Below are 15,869 nucleotides of genomic sequence, written 5' to 3'. Positions count from 1 at the left end.
GTTACCAGTACCGAACTAGAAATCATGACCTATTATTAGACCTAGTGGCCACTGTGGAAATTGCAGGATTATATAATAAAAAAATATATATAGTCACATAAAAAAATGTTCACAAAAAAAATAAATCTATTAAATGTTTAAAATAAAAATGTGATTTAAACAATAGGTCATTTTTCTCAATCCATGAGTATTGTACTGTGCTTTGTTGCAAGTCTGCAACAAATCCGCCACATGTGAACAGCTCTTAAAAGGGTTCTCCGGGAAGATTTAAAATTGGCCTGCAGCAACCTGTTCTAGAATGTGAGCAGGACTGGTTGCCTCCAATTGCAGAGCTGCCTAGGTGGGTCTTCACTACACAGAACACTCTGGCACTTGCATATACTAAGTATTGGGGCGTTTTCCTGTCAGGCTGCTTAGCATGTCTGTTTTCAACTGGGAGAGTGGAGAATAGCTGTTGTCAAATACCACTGGTGCTGACTTATCTCAAGGAGAGAAAAAGTATTGGGCAAATAAATTCAATTTGCCTGATCCTTATCGCCCCACCACACCCACACAATGCAGATGTCGCTAGAGAGGCTGGTCACCAACGCGGCCTGCTATTGGCTGCTCCCTGTTCACATAGCTGTATGAGGGCTTATTTTTTGGGGGACAAGTTGCACTTTCTAATGCCATCATTTAATACAATGTAGTGGGAAGTGGGAAAAATATTCCAAATGGGGTGGAATTGGAAATAAAAAAAAATGCAATTCCTCCACCGTTTTACGGGTTTTGTTCCCTTTTGTGGCAAACCTGACATATGCCGTTCATTCTCTGGGTCAGTAGGATTATAACGATACCAAATATATATAGGTTTTTATGTCTAAATAGTGTAAAAATGTATTTATATCTACTGAGCTGCGTGGGGGCTTATTTTATGCCAGACAATCTGTAGTTTTTACCGATACCATTTTGGGGTGTCTATGACTTTTTGATCACATTTTATAACTTTTTTTGTGTAAGAGAAGTGATGAAAAAATGGCAAATTGTCCATGTGCCATATTAGAAAAACGTTTTGATATTTTAAAAGTAGTGGCGTTTTTGCTTGCGGTGATGCCCAGGATGTTTATATATTTTGTTATTTATTTATGTATTTTATTTTATTTTTTATTGATTTTGAAGCTCGTATTTGAGCCTACAAAATCGATTTTTATTTTCTGAACAATCATGGCTTTTTCAGATCCATGATTTGTACAGAACTGCTCATTTCTTATGTTGGCCTGCCACCTTCTGGCCAAAATAAGAATTGCAGTTCATTAAGCGCATTTAAATCAATTACCGGCATCCGGCCAATGAGAAGTAAGTAAGTAAGAAGCCTGGAAGCGCGAGCTTCTGGGTTTTCACCCTTTAGATGCAGTGATCTCACCTGATCACGGCATCTACAGGCTTTAATGACCACAATTGGTCGTGGTCCATTAGCTGTGGGTCTCTGCTGTTTGAATTTCATTGGGGCCGCAAAAGATGCGGACAGCACACGTACTTCTGTCCCGCGGCCTTTTAAAAAAGATAGAGCATGTCCAAAGAGGGCCAGCCATGCGCGTTCTGCAAAATGTGGAACACACATAACCAGTACCTGTGTTTTGAATAGACCTTTATGGAGAATGTGGTGCAGATGTGAACACAACCTTATTTATGTGCTGTATATGCATTATGCACTATTGCATGCTGGGCAGGGGAGTAGCTATAGGGGGTGCAGAGGTAGCAGTCGCTACTTGGGCCCAGCAGCCTGAGGGGGCCCAAAGACCCTTGTGCCACATAAGACACTGGCATTATAGAAAGTGCATACTGGTCAATTTACACCTCTGGCTGGAGGGAAGGGTTAGGATCAAGAATTTGGCATGAAGGGGTGCCTCATGCAGCAGGAAGGATATGTGCTCCCCTGCCCTTTCCAACAAGCACCGAGGGACGGGCACAAGCTGAACTCTTGCACCAGGGCCCATGAGCTTTTAGCTATGCCCCTGATGCTGGGCATTGTATGGCACTATGTGGTGGTATAACTATGGCACAGTTATGCACCCATTGCAGTTAGACTCTTTTGTGGAGATATTTAGACAGGGCTCTGCGTTAACCCTGCATGACAGTAGTTATTTGTAGACTGAGGGTTGATGTGGAGACTAGTCCTGTCCACACCTGCCATGTTTTGTACAAGAGACACCTCACAGTTACTGTATCTACCAAGGAGAAGTATGGTAAAGTGGCATGAGCCCTCATTATAAGGGGTGATACAGCGTCCTGGACAGTACAGCCGAGGGCTGCGCTCAGTCACACGATGTGAGGAGAAAGCACTAGGAACCACGTGACGCCCCGGGGGCGCCGCAGAGCCCGCCCTCTGACGTCACGGCACTTGTGTGGCAGCGGACAACCTCTGGAGCGATGAGACAGACAGAAGAGTGGGCACAGCCAGGTCACTGCCCGGGCACGTATATTCCATACACCTCATCTGTAGGACAGACACAGGGGCACAGCATGAGTGTCTGGCAGCTGTGACCTACCAGTGCCCGGCCGTATCACTGCACAGCCCTCCCCCAGCTCTGACAAGTGAGGCCCCAGGCAGAGAAGCTCAGAGGGATGGTGGTAGTTTCGGGGCAGTTTGAAGACAGAGGGACCCCGGATGATGCCATGTCGAGCTCTGATGCTGAAGATGAGCTGATCGAGCCAGCCACACCCACTCCGGGCAGTGCCACCTTCTCCCTGGACGGAAAGCTGCCCACGCTGCAGGTAGGCGCTCCACCTGGGCAGTCACCGGCTGTGTGCCAGGCTGTGTAGTCCTTTTGGGGAAGGGTAAAGGCCGGTTCTCCATTATCTGCTGCCTTTACCACTCCCTCGGCTGGTACTCATTGGCTGGGTGAGCTGTGTGCCTGCAGGGATTGGTGCACTCACATGGCCATCACCTGGGTGGCAGCAGTGCCTGCTGAAGGGCGATGTGCCACCTGTAGCTGCAGCATCTGGGGCAAAACCAATGTAATCATTACTGATGTTGTAAATAACAGATTGCATGTTGGAAACCCCGGCAAACATACAGACTCCATGGAGGCATCAGTGCCCACATACCTGCGCAAAAGTCTATTAGGAGATGGGTGGTGATCCAGGGGCTGAGTCTACCTGGCATCTCAGTGTACGGCTGGCAGCGTGCATGAATCTGTGCCTGGCACTTCTACCCCCACATTTCACGGGTCCTCGTAGGTGAATGGTGTATAGTAGAGTCGTTTTATGTTTTAGTGCAGCCATTAATATTTAAGTTATTGATGTATGGCTCATAGGGGGTTAAAACTGAAGCCACACCCTCACCGATCCCTGATGCTATGGAAATGCCAGGAGAGGCCCGCTCAGCCAATCACTGCTGAGGCTGGCCACCGCTATCACCAACAAGCATCTTGCCCTCACGTGTAGTTTGCTGACGATCCTGTGAGTTGCTTCGGTCTGAGACGTTTGATTACACAACACAAAATAATTGCTAGATATCGTGCGCCCCTAGATCCTTCAGGGTACAATCACACGGCGCGGTCATGTTGCGGTTGCCACACAGCTGTGCTGCAGTCCAGTACCAGTTGGTCTGCATTGGTAAAGGGGTCTTATCATCTCAGACAAGGATATGGTACCAATGTCAGATGGATGAGGGTACTTCCTCTGGGACCCGCACAATCTCCAAAACAGGCCCCCGAAAGCGCATGAACAGTGTGCTCTTCATTCATTTCTGTGGAAGTTCTGGAAATAGCCAGCCAAGTGCTTTCAGCTATTTGTGGAAGTCTCATGCAAGTGAATAAAGAGTGCACAGCGCATGCGCGACTACTCCATTCACCTCTTTGAGACTGCAAGAAATATGTGCATCTTCCCTCCGTTCACATCGGGGGTCCCATTCTGGAGATAGGTGTGGGTCCTACCTCCAAGACCTGCTCTTATCTGATATTGGTGGCACATCCTAACGATATGCCACCAATGTCTGAGGTGCGACAACCCCTTTAAAGGCTGTGTGACACCTTCAGTACCGGGAAGCCATTAACAGTGCAGACCGGCTAAACATGCGATCTTCATTAGTCTAATAAGGGTACTTTCACACTTGAGTTTTTCTTTTCCGGCGCAGAGTTCCGTCCTAGGGGCTCAATACTGGAAAAGAACTGATCAGTTTTTTCCTAATGCATTCTGAATGGATAAGTTCAGGATGCATTAGGATGTCTTCAGTTCAATCCGTTCAGGATGCATCAGGATGTCTTCAGTTTAGTCTTTTTGACTGTTCAGGACGGAGATAATACCGCAGCATGCTACGGTTTTATCTCCGGCCCAAAAAACTGAACACTAGTCTGAATGCCAGATCCGTCATTTTTTTCCATAGAAATGTATTAGTGCCGGATCCAACATTTAAAATACCAGAATGCCGGATCCGTCCTTCCGATCTGCGCATGCACAGACCGAAAAAAAGGGTGAAAAAAAATAAATGCCGGATCTGTTTTTCCGGATGACACCTGGAAAAGACGGATCCGGCATTTCAATGCATTTGCAAGACGGATCAGGCCTTTTTCAGACTGGTCAGGATAACTCCCTGGATACATAATCCATCTTGTCAAGGCAATATAGAGTGGCTATCTTACAGGATCTTTTACTCATCTGTAGCCACAACAACATGATCTAAACCCATGGCACTCACAATATAAGGGCTGTTTCACACGAGTGGATGCCGTGCGCGACATCCGCTGCGTGAATGACAGCCAAGACCCGCTGCGGACAGCAGAAGAACGGATTAACCTGATTGATAATGCTCCGTGCCTCTCCGTGATCTCTTTACTACAAAATCACGGTGACAACTTTATCTCACTGTGATTTCGTAGTAAAGAGATCACATAGAGGCACGGAGCATTATCAATCAGGTTAATGCTCCGTGCTTCTGCCGTCCGCATCGGGTCTTGGCTGTCATTCACGCAGCGGATGTCACGCTCGGCATCCGCTCGTGTGAAAAAGCCCTTACAAATGCCATCAGTTAGCATACGTTTTGCCGGATCACTCTGCTGCAAGTGTGAAAGTAGCCTTAGAGCCCACTGTGGCCCCCTCAGAGTGTTCGTACCCTTGGGGCTCATGCACACGAACGTATTTTCTTTCCGTGTCCGTTCCATTTTTTTTTTGCGAACCGTATATGGAACCATTCATTTCAATGGGTCTGCAAAAAAAAACAGAAGGTACTCCATGTGCATTCTTTTTCCGTATTTCTGTTCCTCAATAAAAATATAACATGTCCTATAATTGTCCGCATTACGGACAAGGATATTACTGTTATAGTAATATTAGGGGCCAGCTGTTCCGTTCCGCAAAATACGGAATGCACACGGACGTCATCCATATATTTTTTGCAGATCCGTTTTTTGCGGGCCGCAAAATACATACGGTCGTGTGCATGAGGCATTACACTGCTAATGACTGGCAGGTATCTGATTAGATGAGGGGATGTGATCAGTGTTTTCTCTAAGCTGTGCCCTCAGGAAAGGAGAGGGTTAAAACAATACACTAACGAGGACTAAGTCCAGTGACCACCGCTGCAGAGTTTGACATTTTTAATTCTTTCACCAGTGAGCACAGATGGAACCATGAATGTGATGGCGATTAACGCTAATTTGCAGCTTGGTGTTCGATTGCTGCCGCCATTACATGTGACAATAATTTCTTGAATTTGAAAGATTATATTCCTTCTGATCCTCAGCTGTGTCATGTGACCAACAATCTGATCTCCAACTGACACAGGAGAGGAGGTTAGTAACTTCTCTATTCATTCCTATGAGACACTGGGGCTCCTAAAGGAATACATACAGATGCTGTGTTATTTGGAGAGGAAGAGTGTTGGTCACATGACACAGCTGAGGCTCAGAAGGGAGGTTATAACTAACAAGTACTGTTGGCAGTAAGAAGATTACCTTCACTATAGTTTACATCATATACCTTTTTAACAGGTCAGAGAATCAAAAATGTTGTAGGAGGGCTGATCCTGCCTGCTCTATGGGAAGCCTGGCTGTCAATGACCATGGGCTCTCTGCTTCTGCAACTGCACAATTTGCAAGCAGCGCCTAAGGCCCCTTGCACAAGAGCGTGTCCGGAATAGGTCCGGATGCGTCCCGGTGCATTGCGGCAAACCCCCACGAGTAGGAACGCAATTGCAGTCAGTTTTGTCTGCGATTGCGTTCCGATGTTCAGTTTTTATCGCGCGGGTGCAATGTGTTTTGCAGGCGCGTGATAAAAAACCGACTGTGGTACCCAGACTCGAACTTCTTTACAGAAGTTCAGGTTTGGGTTAGTTGTAGTGTAGATTGTATTATTTCCCCTTATAACATGGTTATAAGGGAAAATAATAGCATTCTGAATACAGAATGCATAGTAAATCAGGGCTGGAGGGGAAAAAAAAATAATATTTTTTTTTAACTCACCTTAATCCACTTGTTCGCGCAGCCGGCATCTCTTCTGTCTTCATCTGTGAGCAATAGGACTTTTGATGATGTCACTACGTTCGTCACATGGTCCATCACATGATCCATCACCATGGTGATGGATCATGTGATGAGCGTAGTGACGTCATCAAAGGTCCTATTGCTCACAGATAAAGACAGAAGAGATGCCGGCTGCGCGAACAAGTGCATTAAGGTGAGTTAAAATTTATTTATTTTTTAACCCCTCCAGCGCTATTTTACTATGCATTCTGTATTCAGAATGCTATTATTTTCCCTTATAACCATGTTATAAGGGGAAATAATAATGATCGGGTCCCCATCCCGATCGTCACCTAGCAACCGTGCGTGAAAATCGCACCACATCAGCACTTGCTTGCGGATGCTTGTGATTTTCACGCAACCCCCATTCATGTCTATGGGGCCTGCGTTACAGGGAAAAACGCACAAAGAGCGGCATGCTGTGATTTTCACGCAACGCACAAGTGATGCGTGAAAATCACCGCTCGTGGGCACAGCCCCATAGAAATGAATGGGTCAGGATTCAGCGCGGGTGCAATGTGTTCAACTCACGCATCGCATCCGCGCGGAATACTCGCCCGTGTGAAAGGGGCCTAACTCTGCAAGGATGTTTAGAAATGTTCTTGCAGAGATCCTGCAGAGTCTCTTAAAAAAAACATATACATTAATGCAGCGATGCCCAACCTGCGGCCTTCCAGCTGTTGCAAACTACAACTCCCAGTATGCCTGTATCGTCGTATACTGTTAACGTTTGTTTTTTACAATGGAACTCTATGGAGTAGGATGCCACCATATGGCATCTGTCTATACGTTTTTTGTATACGTTAAACGAATAGCAAAAATGTGATGTGAGCCCAGCCTAAGGTGCACTTGGAGGGCATATGGCTGCACTTTGTACCACATGCCTATCAGGTATCACATCTTATAATCAATGCGGTCAGAGTGATATACAGTGCCCCCCTTATATTTAGCAGGAGGAGGAATCACTATTCAGGGGAGACACAATTATTGAAGGTTGCCATGTCTTGGCAGGACTGGGAGGAAGGCTGGGGGCAGCAGGGTGGGCACCTGTGTGCTGCATGGGCTGTCAGTTTCCCACTTTTAGCTTATAAGGTGTTTTTTTTTTAAAATCTTTTACTGTTTGTAAAAATGAGTGCTGGAAAGTCTAGTTTAAGTAGTTTTTCGCCCTATTTGGGTTCAGTAGAAATTCATGTAGCTTGCCGCTCTGAGACATGGCAGTTGTATTGCATAGCTGAGACACGTACACAGAACAGAAATGTCTGGAAATGAGTTTGTGGGAACGACATTATAGCCTTCCCTAAGAGTGATCACATACACCGCTATCCTCCATCCTTTTCCCGCTAGCACTGCCAGATGTATATGCTCAGGATGTCCTGGAAGCGCTGCCTGTGGAATCGATTCCAAGAAAAACAGCCTGGAACAGCCTGATGATCTGGATGAAACTCACTGCTTTGGTAATAAAGAGATATTATATAAAATGGAACGCAAGGACATCGGACATGCCAGGAAATGCCACCCTGTGTGTGCTGTTCTACATTCTCTGTACTATCATCTATCCTCATCACTGAATAAAAGCACCACTGTGGAGTGAAACCAAGCACTTTCATCGTCTCTTCTAAAGGGGGTTTCTAGGACGTTAAGGGTCCATTCACACGTCCGCAAACAATGGACACCGGCCATGTGTGTTCCGCATTTTGCAGATCGCACATGGCCGGCACTTTTATAGAAATGTCAGGATCCCGGAAAGAAATATGGAGGGATCCTCATGGGATTATAATCATCCCAGCGATTTACATTTAGGGTTTTGGTAGGAATTTTTCCTGCCAAAGATGTGAGGTATAGGGGCTAAAAATAGTAGGGTTACTGGGCAGAGAGGCAGAGGTCATTCATTGGGTCTGGGAGGGACCTATTAGATGCTTTTGCTGGGCAGAATGGAATAAGGATGCCCAGCAACAGGTATAGGATTGGGTGGGGAGCTTTGGGCTTGGGACCTGGTTCGGGTTTATAGGAGTGGTGTCTGCCAGCCGTGCGCTGTCAGACAAGTACCTGTGGAAAGGATTGCTGCTTCCTCCCCTCCTGCTGCTCTCTTACCAGATGGAAGACTTTGTCACAGAACTCCGGAGGCGCGCTGGAGATGGTGACAAAGCGTCCTGGCTTGAGTCCTGCCTTGCTGAGATGTCCTTCTCTTCGGCGGTCCCTGCGGTTGTCGGCGCTTCCAGTGTTGTCTCTGACCAGGCGGCTGAGGATCCGTGTGCCCCCCCCATGATGCCTGCGCTGCGCTGTTCTAGAAGGAAGAAGAGGCAGCGCACAGGTTTTTCTCCTTCCCCACACAGGTCCGGTCAGGAGAAGAAGAGGCTAGAAAGACGCGGCTCCTCTGCTAGTGTGTCTGCGCCAGAAGCAGCAGCAGGACGACGTCAGGGGCAGCAGTGCGTCTGGAATCTGTGTACCCAGGAATCTGACCAGCATTTTGGTTCCTCCTGCGATCCTCGGCGTTTGGGTGCTGCTCTGGAGACTCTTTTGGGAGGGAGAGCTTCCGCTGATGCCACCAACGTTCCGGTCCAGCCAAGGTGTGGAGGAAGGCGCGGAGAGGGAATGGCGGCCTGTGCAGAATTCCTTCCAGCGGCTCCACTTAGGTGTTGAGCGGCAGGAGGGTGCATGCTTAGAAGATGGACCACAGCTACAGGACTTTCCTCGATCCTCTGCAGGTGTCCGGACTTCAGCTTCTGCAGGTGTCCGGACTTCTTCCCTAAAGAACTTTGTCCCCCCCTCCTCCTGAACCGGCTGGTATGGCAGGTGATTTTTCTGACGCTTGGCGGTTTAGCGGTCAGGAGGTGGGTAGGGATTTGGATAGTGATGAATCCCTCCCTCGGCCAGTTGGTTGCTAGACGCAAAGGTGTTTCTGAAGTGTGTTATAAAGAAATGTTGCCGTGTGAAATATCTCCTTTGGGTTTTTATCGCTATGTCGGTGAAAGAGAAGATATGGAGAAATGAATTCGTAGATATATTATCCCTTTTTCATGCATCTAAGGATTTTGTTGCGTAATTGGAGAAGCGGGAGGATAAGTCCGAGCAAGACAGAAGACGTCCCATTCCCCGAACTTTTAATAATTGTCTGAAAGCATATTGTATTTTTTGTAGCGTGATGGGAGAAAAATGTCCTATCAAATGTTCTGGTCTTTTTCAGCATTTGGATAATGTGTTAGAGGCGTATCGAAATTTTGGGGGGATTCGATGGTTTGTGTATTATGAAGGTTTCAGACAAAGGCTGTCGGTGTACCCCAGCATGCGTTTGGGCGCAAAGGATGTTGGGCTGTGGCTGAATTTATTGCTGCCGCAGCGTCCATCCTTTGCTGCCGCAAGGCAACAGCCACCTCCGTCAGTCTCGCATTCTCAGTTGTTTAAGAAAGGTACATGCTTTGCATTTAATGAATCACAGTGCAGATGGCCTGCTTCCTGCAAGTACCGTCATGAGTGTGCCTTTTGTGGAGGTAGCCACCCGCTGGTTCGGTGTTATAATAAAAGCTAACATGCCGACCCAGCCTTCCACAAAAGATTATGTGGCTAAGAGCCTGGACGCCAGTAAATCTGGAGAACATGCGTCCTTGGCTCGAGCGTTACCCAAATTGCATGATGGCGGAGTTGCTTCTGGATAGTTTTGCTTTTGGTTTTCGGTTACTGTCATTTTCTGGTTTTGGTTGTGAATGGGTTAATAATTTGTCTTCTGTTGATCAGTTCCATTCAGTTGCTCAATCTAAATTAGCAAAGGAATTGGCTTTAGGTAGGATTGCAGGTCCTTTCTCCTCCTTTTGCTAATTTTCGTCCTTTCTCCATTAGGGGTGGTCCCAAAAAAGGAGCCTAATGCTTATAGTTTAATTCATTACTTGTCCTTTCCATATGGGGCATCTTTGAATGATGAAACCGATAAGGCATTATGTTCCGTAAAATATGCCACCTTTGATTCTGCAGTTGATTTGGTACGGAGCTTTGGCAAAGGCGCTTTAATGGGAAAAGCGGACATTCAGTCCGCTTTTCGCTTATTGCCCATTCATCTTTCATGTTTTAATTTGCTGGGTTTTCATTTTAAGGGTTTATTTTATTTTGATAAATGCCTTCCTATGGGATGTTCTTTATCATGTTTTTATTTTATTTTCTTGAATGGGCGGTATCGGTAAAGTGTATGCGAGGAGCAGTGACGCCTTATTTGGATGATTTTTTTGTTAATCGGTCCGGCGGATTTTTCGGTGTGTTCTAAATTGTTGGAATCCTTTTTTGCAGTATGGGTTTGGTGTCCCGCTTGCGGAGGATAATGTTAATCGTTTAGAATACTTGGGAATAGTCATTGATTCCTAGAAGGGTGAGTGTTGTCTCCCATTGCAAAATGTTACCAAGATATGCGCGGTTTTGTCAGATTTGTTAAAAAGGCGTAAAGCTACTGTGAAGGAGATTCAGTCGGTTTTAGGCACGTTAGACTTTGCTAGTAGAGTAATGCCGATGGGGTGAGTATTTTGCAGACAGTTGTCTTCAAAAATTTCAGTCATTAGTAATCCAGCTTTGTGCAAGGAGGTTAAAGGGAACCTGTCACCTGGATTTTGGGTATAGAGCTGAGGACATGGGCTGCTGGATGGCCGCAGGCACATCCGGAATATCCAGTCGCCATAGCTCTGTGTGCTTTTATTGTGTATAAAAACCGATTTGATACATATGCAAATTAAGCTGAGATGAGTCAGAGCTTGAAAATATGACTCTTCTCTGGTCACACAAGCAAGATATGACTCTTTTATGTTAATTTGCATATGTATCAAATCGTTTTTTTGACACAATAAAAGCACACAGAGCTATGGGGACTGGGTATTGCGGAAGTGCTAGCGGCCATCTAGCAACCCATGTCCTCAGCTCTATACACAAAATCCTGGTGACAGGTTCCCTTTAAGGAAGATTTTGTGGTTTGGTTGGAATTTTTTCAGCAGTATAATGGTAGGTCATATTGGCAGGACGATTTTGTTGTGGCCTCATCTTTGGATTTATTTACTGATGCTGCCGGTTCGTGTGGTTTTGGTGCATATTGGAACGGGCATTGGTGTGCTGCAGAGTGGCATCCGGCATGGGTGTCAAATGGGGTCACTAAGAATATTGTTTTGTTGGAGCTTTTCCCTGTAGTGGTATCTTTAGTTTTGTGGGGTAGTTTTTTCTCTAATAAAAGGATTATTTTGCATTCTGATAATAAGTGTGTTTTGTTTGCAGTTAATTGTTTGTCGTCTAAATGTCCGCTAGTAGTTAAAAGAGTTTCTACCATCAGAATTTCTGTTATGTAGCTGACTGACATTAGCGATGTGCTAATGTCAGCACTACATAACAGTGTTCTTTTTACATTTGTTCCTGTGGCCGTTCTCCTAAAAAACACACTTTTACAATATGCTAATGAGCCCCTGGGTGCTATGTGGGGGTTGATTCAGCACCCTAGATCTTGCTTTCATGAATGACGGACCTAGGCGCAGCTCAGTCCCTTTCAACTGAATGGGGCTGTGCCACGCAATAAAGCAAAGCCGCTATCAAATGAACGCTGCTCTGTTTGTCAGCTGTGAGGAGGCCGCAGTGATCACGGAGCTTCAGTGAGCGCCATTTCTTTCTCAAACAGTTCAGGAGTTGGACCCCCACTGATCTCTTATTGATGACCTATATTAAGATAGGCCATCCATACAAAAATCTTTTTAAGGTTGCCTAATAATATTTTATTGGTGGGGGTTCCATTCCAGGCACCTTTTAGACGGCTGCCAGCATCTGAAACTAAACAGTGGACAGAGCCCAAAGCAGAAGGCTCTGTCCACTGTGTAGTGCATATGCTGGCATACTACAGATGAACTCCCATTCACGTCCAATGTACAGTGCAGCTCCCAATCATATCCATTGTGTAGTAGCCATGCCGGCACAACCATTACACAGTGAACAGAACCTTCTGCTTCCATCCACTGTCAACGTCCAGCAGATGCCCAAAACAGCAGATTGGCAGGAGTTTTGGCCCCTCAAAGATCTTATATTGATGACCTATCTAAGGGCTATAGTAATATAAAGACTCCATACTGCAAGTTATTACGAAACACATGGAGTCCTTATATTACTCTATTGACTGGTCTGGGACCCATCTGCTGCACCCTATGGTGACGATGGTGTGCCATTGATCTTAGTTTGAGTCCTACAGTATATGGAGGATGTGTCTCAATATCAACAATCTGGACAACCCCTTAAATGTTTCCTCCTGTTCATATCAAAGAGCATTAGACAGCTGGGGAGGGAAGGAGACTGCAGTTTGGGAGAGGTAAGTATTCTAAAATGTTAGGGGTAGGTAAGTATTTTCAGTGGGGAAAGGGCGGATGTAGATATTGGGCAATAGACTACACTGGCTTTTAGGGCTTAGTTGTTGGGTATACAACTAAGCTGACTATGAAGGGAATATGGCTGCACGTCGGGGCCTCGTATGACTGCACTCTATAGGGGTATGGCTAGATTTTATATAGGGCATGTATAGTGAAATATCACTATACTCTACATGAGGTCATATTGCTTCACTTTGTTGGCAAATGGAGTTGTATTTCATGTGGGAGAACATGGTTTGTCCCTGGCTGGCGGTGCATGGGAAAGGTATGGTTGGCCACAGCTTGTAACTCCCATTCATTGCAGCTATCAGAAAGCACACACCCCTGCTGCACTGCCCAGACAGTAGGATTTGTGTGCGGTCAAGATGGCAATCATCAGGGGCGACAACATTTACAAATAATAATAAATACATCTTCCCTACACATTGAAATCCAATGAATGAAACTAAGCTTCCATTTCTGAGAGGTTTTCCTTTCAGATGGTTACACCACCCTGTGTCTCATGAAATCCCAAGTCTCAGGCAGCACTTGGACAATGTAGTGTATTGTTGGATGCTCTGTGAATTGTCCTTTTGTGCGTGGCTTTCTATGTATTGCTGTGTATTGTGTTTGTGGCTGAAAGTATGAAGACAATTGAAGCTAATGGCAATAAATGCTGTATGCATGCTCTGTTCCAATCCAATTATTATATCATTGTTATCTAGGTTGAAAACGTATCCGCATGAAATTGCTTTAATGTAACCGCAGTCCAAATTCCATTGGTGCTGGAAGAAGTACGTTGTTCTTTATGCTTCTGCAGCTTCCGGAAGTCATTCCGCTCAGTGTGGGAGGGATGTGCTTCACCACCAGGCTGTCTACTCTTCAGAGGTATGAAGACACCATGCTGGCTGCAATGTTTAGTGGACGCCATCACATTCCAACAGATGCCGAGGGCAGATACTTTATTGACAGAGATGGAACATACTTTGGGTAAGTAAGTAATTACCAGCTTGCTTTGAGAGATAATACCTAATACCTAAGTACATAGTTAGGCCAACTATTTGAGATTACTTTGACATACATAGGTACTTTTTTAGATCTGTAATAGCGTTGCGCGAGCATGGTCGGCCAAACACTAATTCGGCTCGAGCATCGCGTGTGCTAATTTAGCCTCTAAGTTTCTGGCAGGATTTGAACTCACAACCTTCTACATTACAGCCCAGAAGGTTAACCACTACACTATAGAGCTATTCATAGCCAGTTACAAAAAAAAATATATAGAATATGAAACTTCTGCTGTATAGGAATACTTACTACTAGTAAGTATTCCTATACAGCAGAAGTCTCATTTTTTTTAAGTTTATTATTTTTAAAAGTAACTGGCCATGCAGCTCTATAGTGTAGTGGTTAGCCTTCTGGGCTGTAATGTAGAAGGTTGTGAGTTTGAATCCCGCCAGAAACTTTTCAGAAATAGACGCTAAATTAGATTTAAAGCACTGACTCCATATATGGACATATATATAGTCAGAGCAAGGACTCCTAAGCCGAACTAAAGTCCCAACACCCTCCCCTCTTCAGAGCAGGGGGTGCCTGGTTTAATGCTCGAGTTCTCCCATTGACTTCCATTGTGCTCGGGTGCTCTGTAGAGAACCCGAGCATCGGGAAGTGTTCTACTCGAGCACACAAGCACTTTAGTGCTCGACCAACACTAGTCTGTATCTTTTGACACCTGATAGTGCCATATCACAAGTATCTACTGCTAAGTCATCAGGTAGAAGAAGCTTAGCCAGGCACCACCACTCTTTATGAACTTTCTATCAACACGCTTGGTTGAGCGCAGGGGTGGGATTAAAATTTTTAACAACAGGTTCCCTACTCAATTGGGACACGCGGCGTCATGACACATTTTTACATATACATACAGTGGTCCCTCAAGATACAATGGCCTCAGAATACAATAATTTAAACATACAATAGTCTTTTTTGACCCATCGTAAGTTGAAACTAGACTCAACATACAATGACTCGGATCCAACCAATCAAGGCCACTTCTCTGATAAATAACTGTATTAGTTATTAGTTAGCAACTATTCCTGACTGTTATATGTAAGGACTTGTTTTATATGTCTTAGTTATCTGCTTATTTTTCTTAAATCTTCATTTTCTCTTATCTTGGATGACATCTTGGGGCTCTGGAACCGATCACTCAAGTTACAATGGTTTCAACATATCATGGTCATCCTGGAACCACTTAATATTGTAACTTGATTGTAACTTGAGAAACCACTGTACACCATATATACACTACACACTTACCACCCAACTTTTAGGTTAAATGCACACGATCAGGATTGCGTGTGGATTTGCGTGCAGAAAATCCGCACCGTAGGTCATGTACATTGTATTCTATGAGAATTTAAAATTCTCAATGCACACCATGTGGATTTTTTTCCACACGGATTTTGACCTGCGGTGCAGATTTTAAAATCCGCAGCACGTCAATTTATTTTATTTTTCCTGACCGTATTTTCTTCATTCACTTAGTAAATTCTGCATGCGGAAAATCCGCACCAAATCAGCACCAATTGATGCGGATTGACCGTACGGATTTGCCTGCGAACACCTGCGGATTTCAGTGCAGATTCTCCGCACATGTATCCTGAACGTGTGCATGTACCCTTAAAAGCCTAAGGAGCTAAACTCTGGAATGGCAGTGCTCATCTCCAGCTGGCGCTGTAATTTTAACAACCAGAGAACCTGAGGTAACTGGCTGAATCCCATGCCTGGTTGACAACTAAAATATTGATGGCCTTTTGTGGATGGGTCACTGCTCCCCATACAGAACACGGGTTATCCAACATTATATCAGACCTCACAGAGTGGCCCACCCGCAGTGGTGATCATACTTACCTGATCCCCGCCGCTGGGTTTAGTCTTTATTAAACGACAACTGGCTCTTCATCTCCCTGATGCGTGGAGCTTGGGTGCAATGAAAGCAATGGTGATTCGATTATTGCAC

The 15,869-nt window shown here is 45.3% G+C and overlaps 1 protein-coding gene across 2 annotated transcripts in view; it reads left to right on the top strand.

The window, feature by feature from the left end:
• The first annotated feature begins 2,369 nt into the window (after positions 1-2,369).
• Positions 2,370-15,869, top strand: part of KCTD7 (potassium channel tetramerization domain containing 7) — a 55,969-nt gene continuing 42,469 nt past the window's right edge. Inside the window, exons 1-2 of one of the 2 annotated variants that reach the window (XM_044286840.1) lie at positions 2,370-2,754; positions 13,671-13,840. In XM_044286840.1, the coding sequence (XP_044142775.1) occupies positions 2,605-2,754; positions 13,671-13,840 (320 nt within the window). In that variant the 5' untranslated portion in view covers positions 2,370-2,604. Of the gene's footprint in view, positions 2,755-13,575; positions 13,841-15,869 lie in introns of both variants that reach the window. The other variant, XM_044286841.1, reaches the window with a different exon arrangement.

Source organism: Bufo gargarizans, chromosome 3 (genome assembly GCF_014858855.1).
Source record: "Bufo gargarizans isolate SCDJY-AF-19 chromosome 3, ASM1485885v1, whole genome shotgun sequence".
Taxonomy (NCBI): Eukaryota; Metazoa; Chordata; class Amphibia; order Anura; family Bufonidae; genus Bufo; species Bufo gargarizans.
Note: the sequence above shows the minus strand (reverse complement) of the source record. Positions and strands in the feature narration are given on the sequence as shown.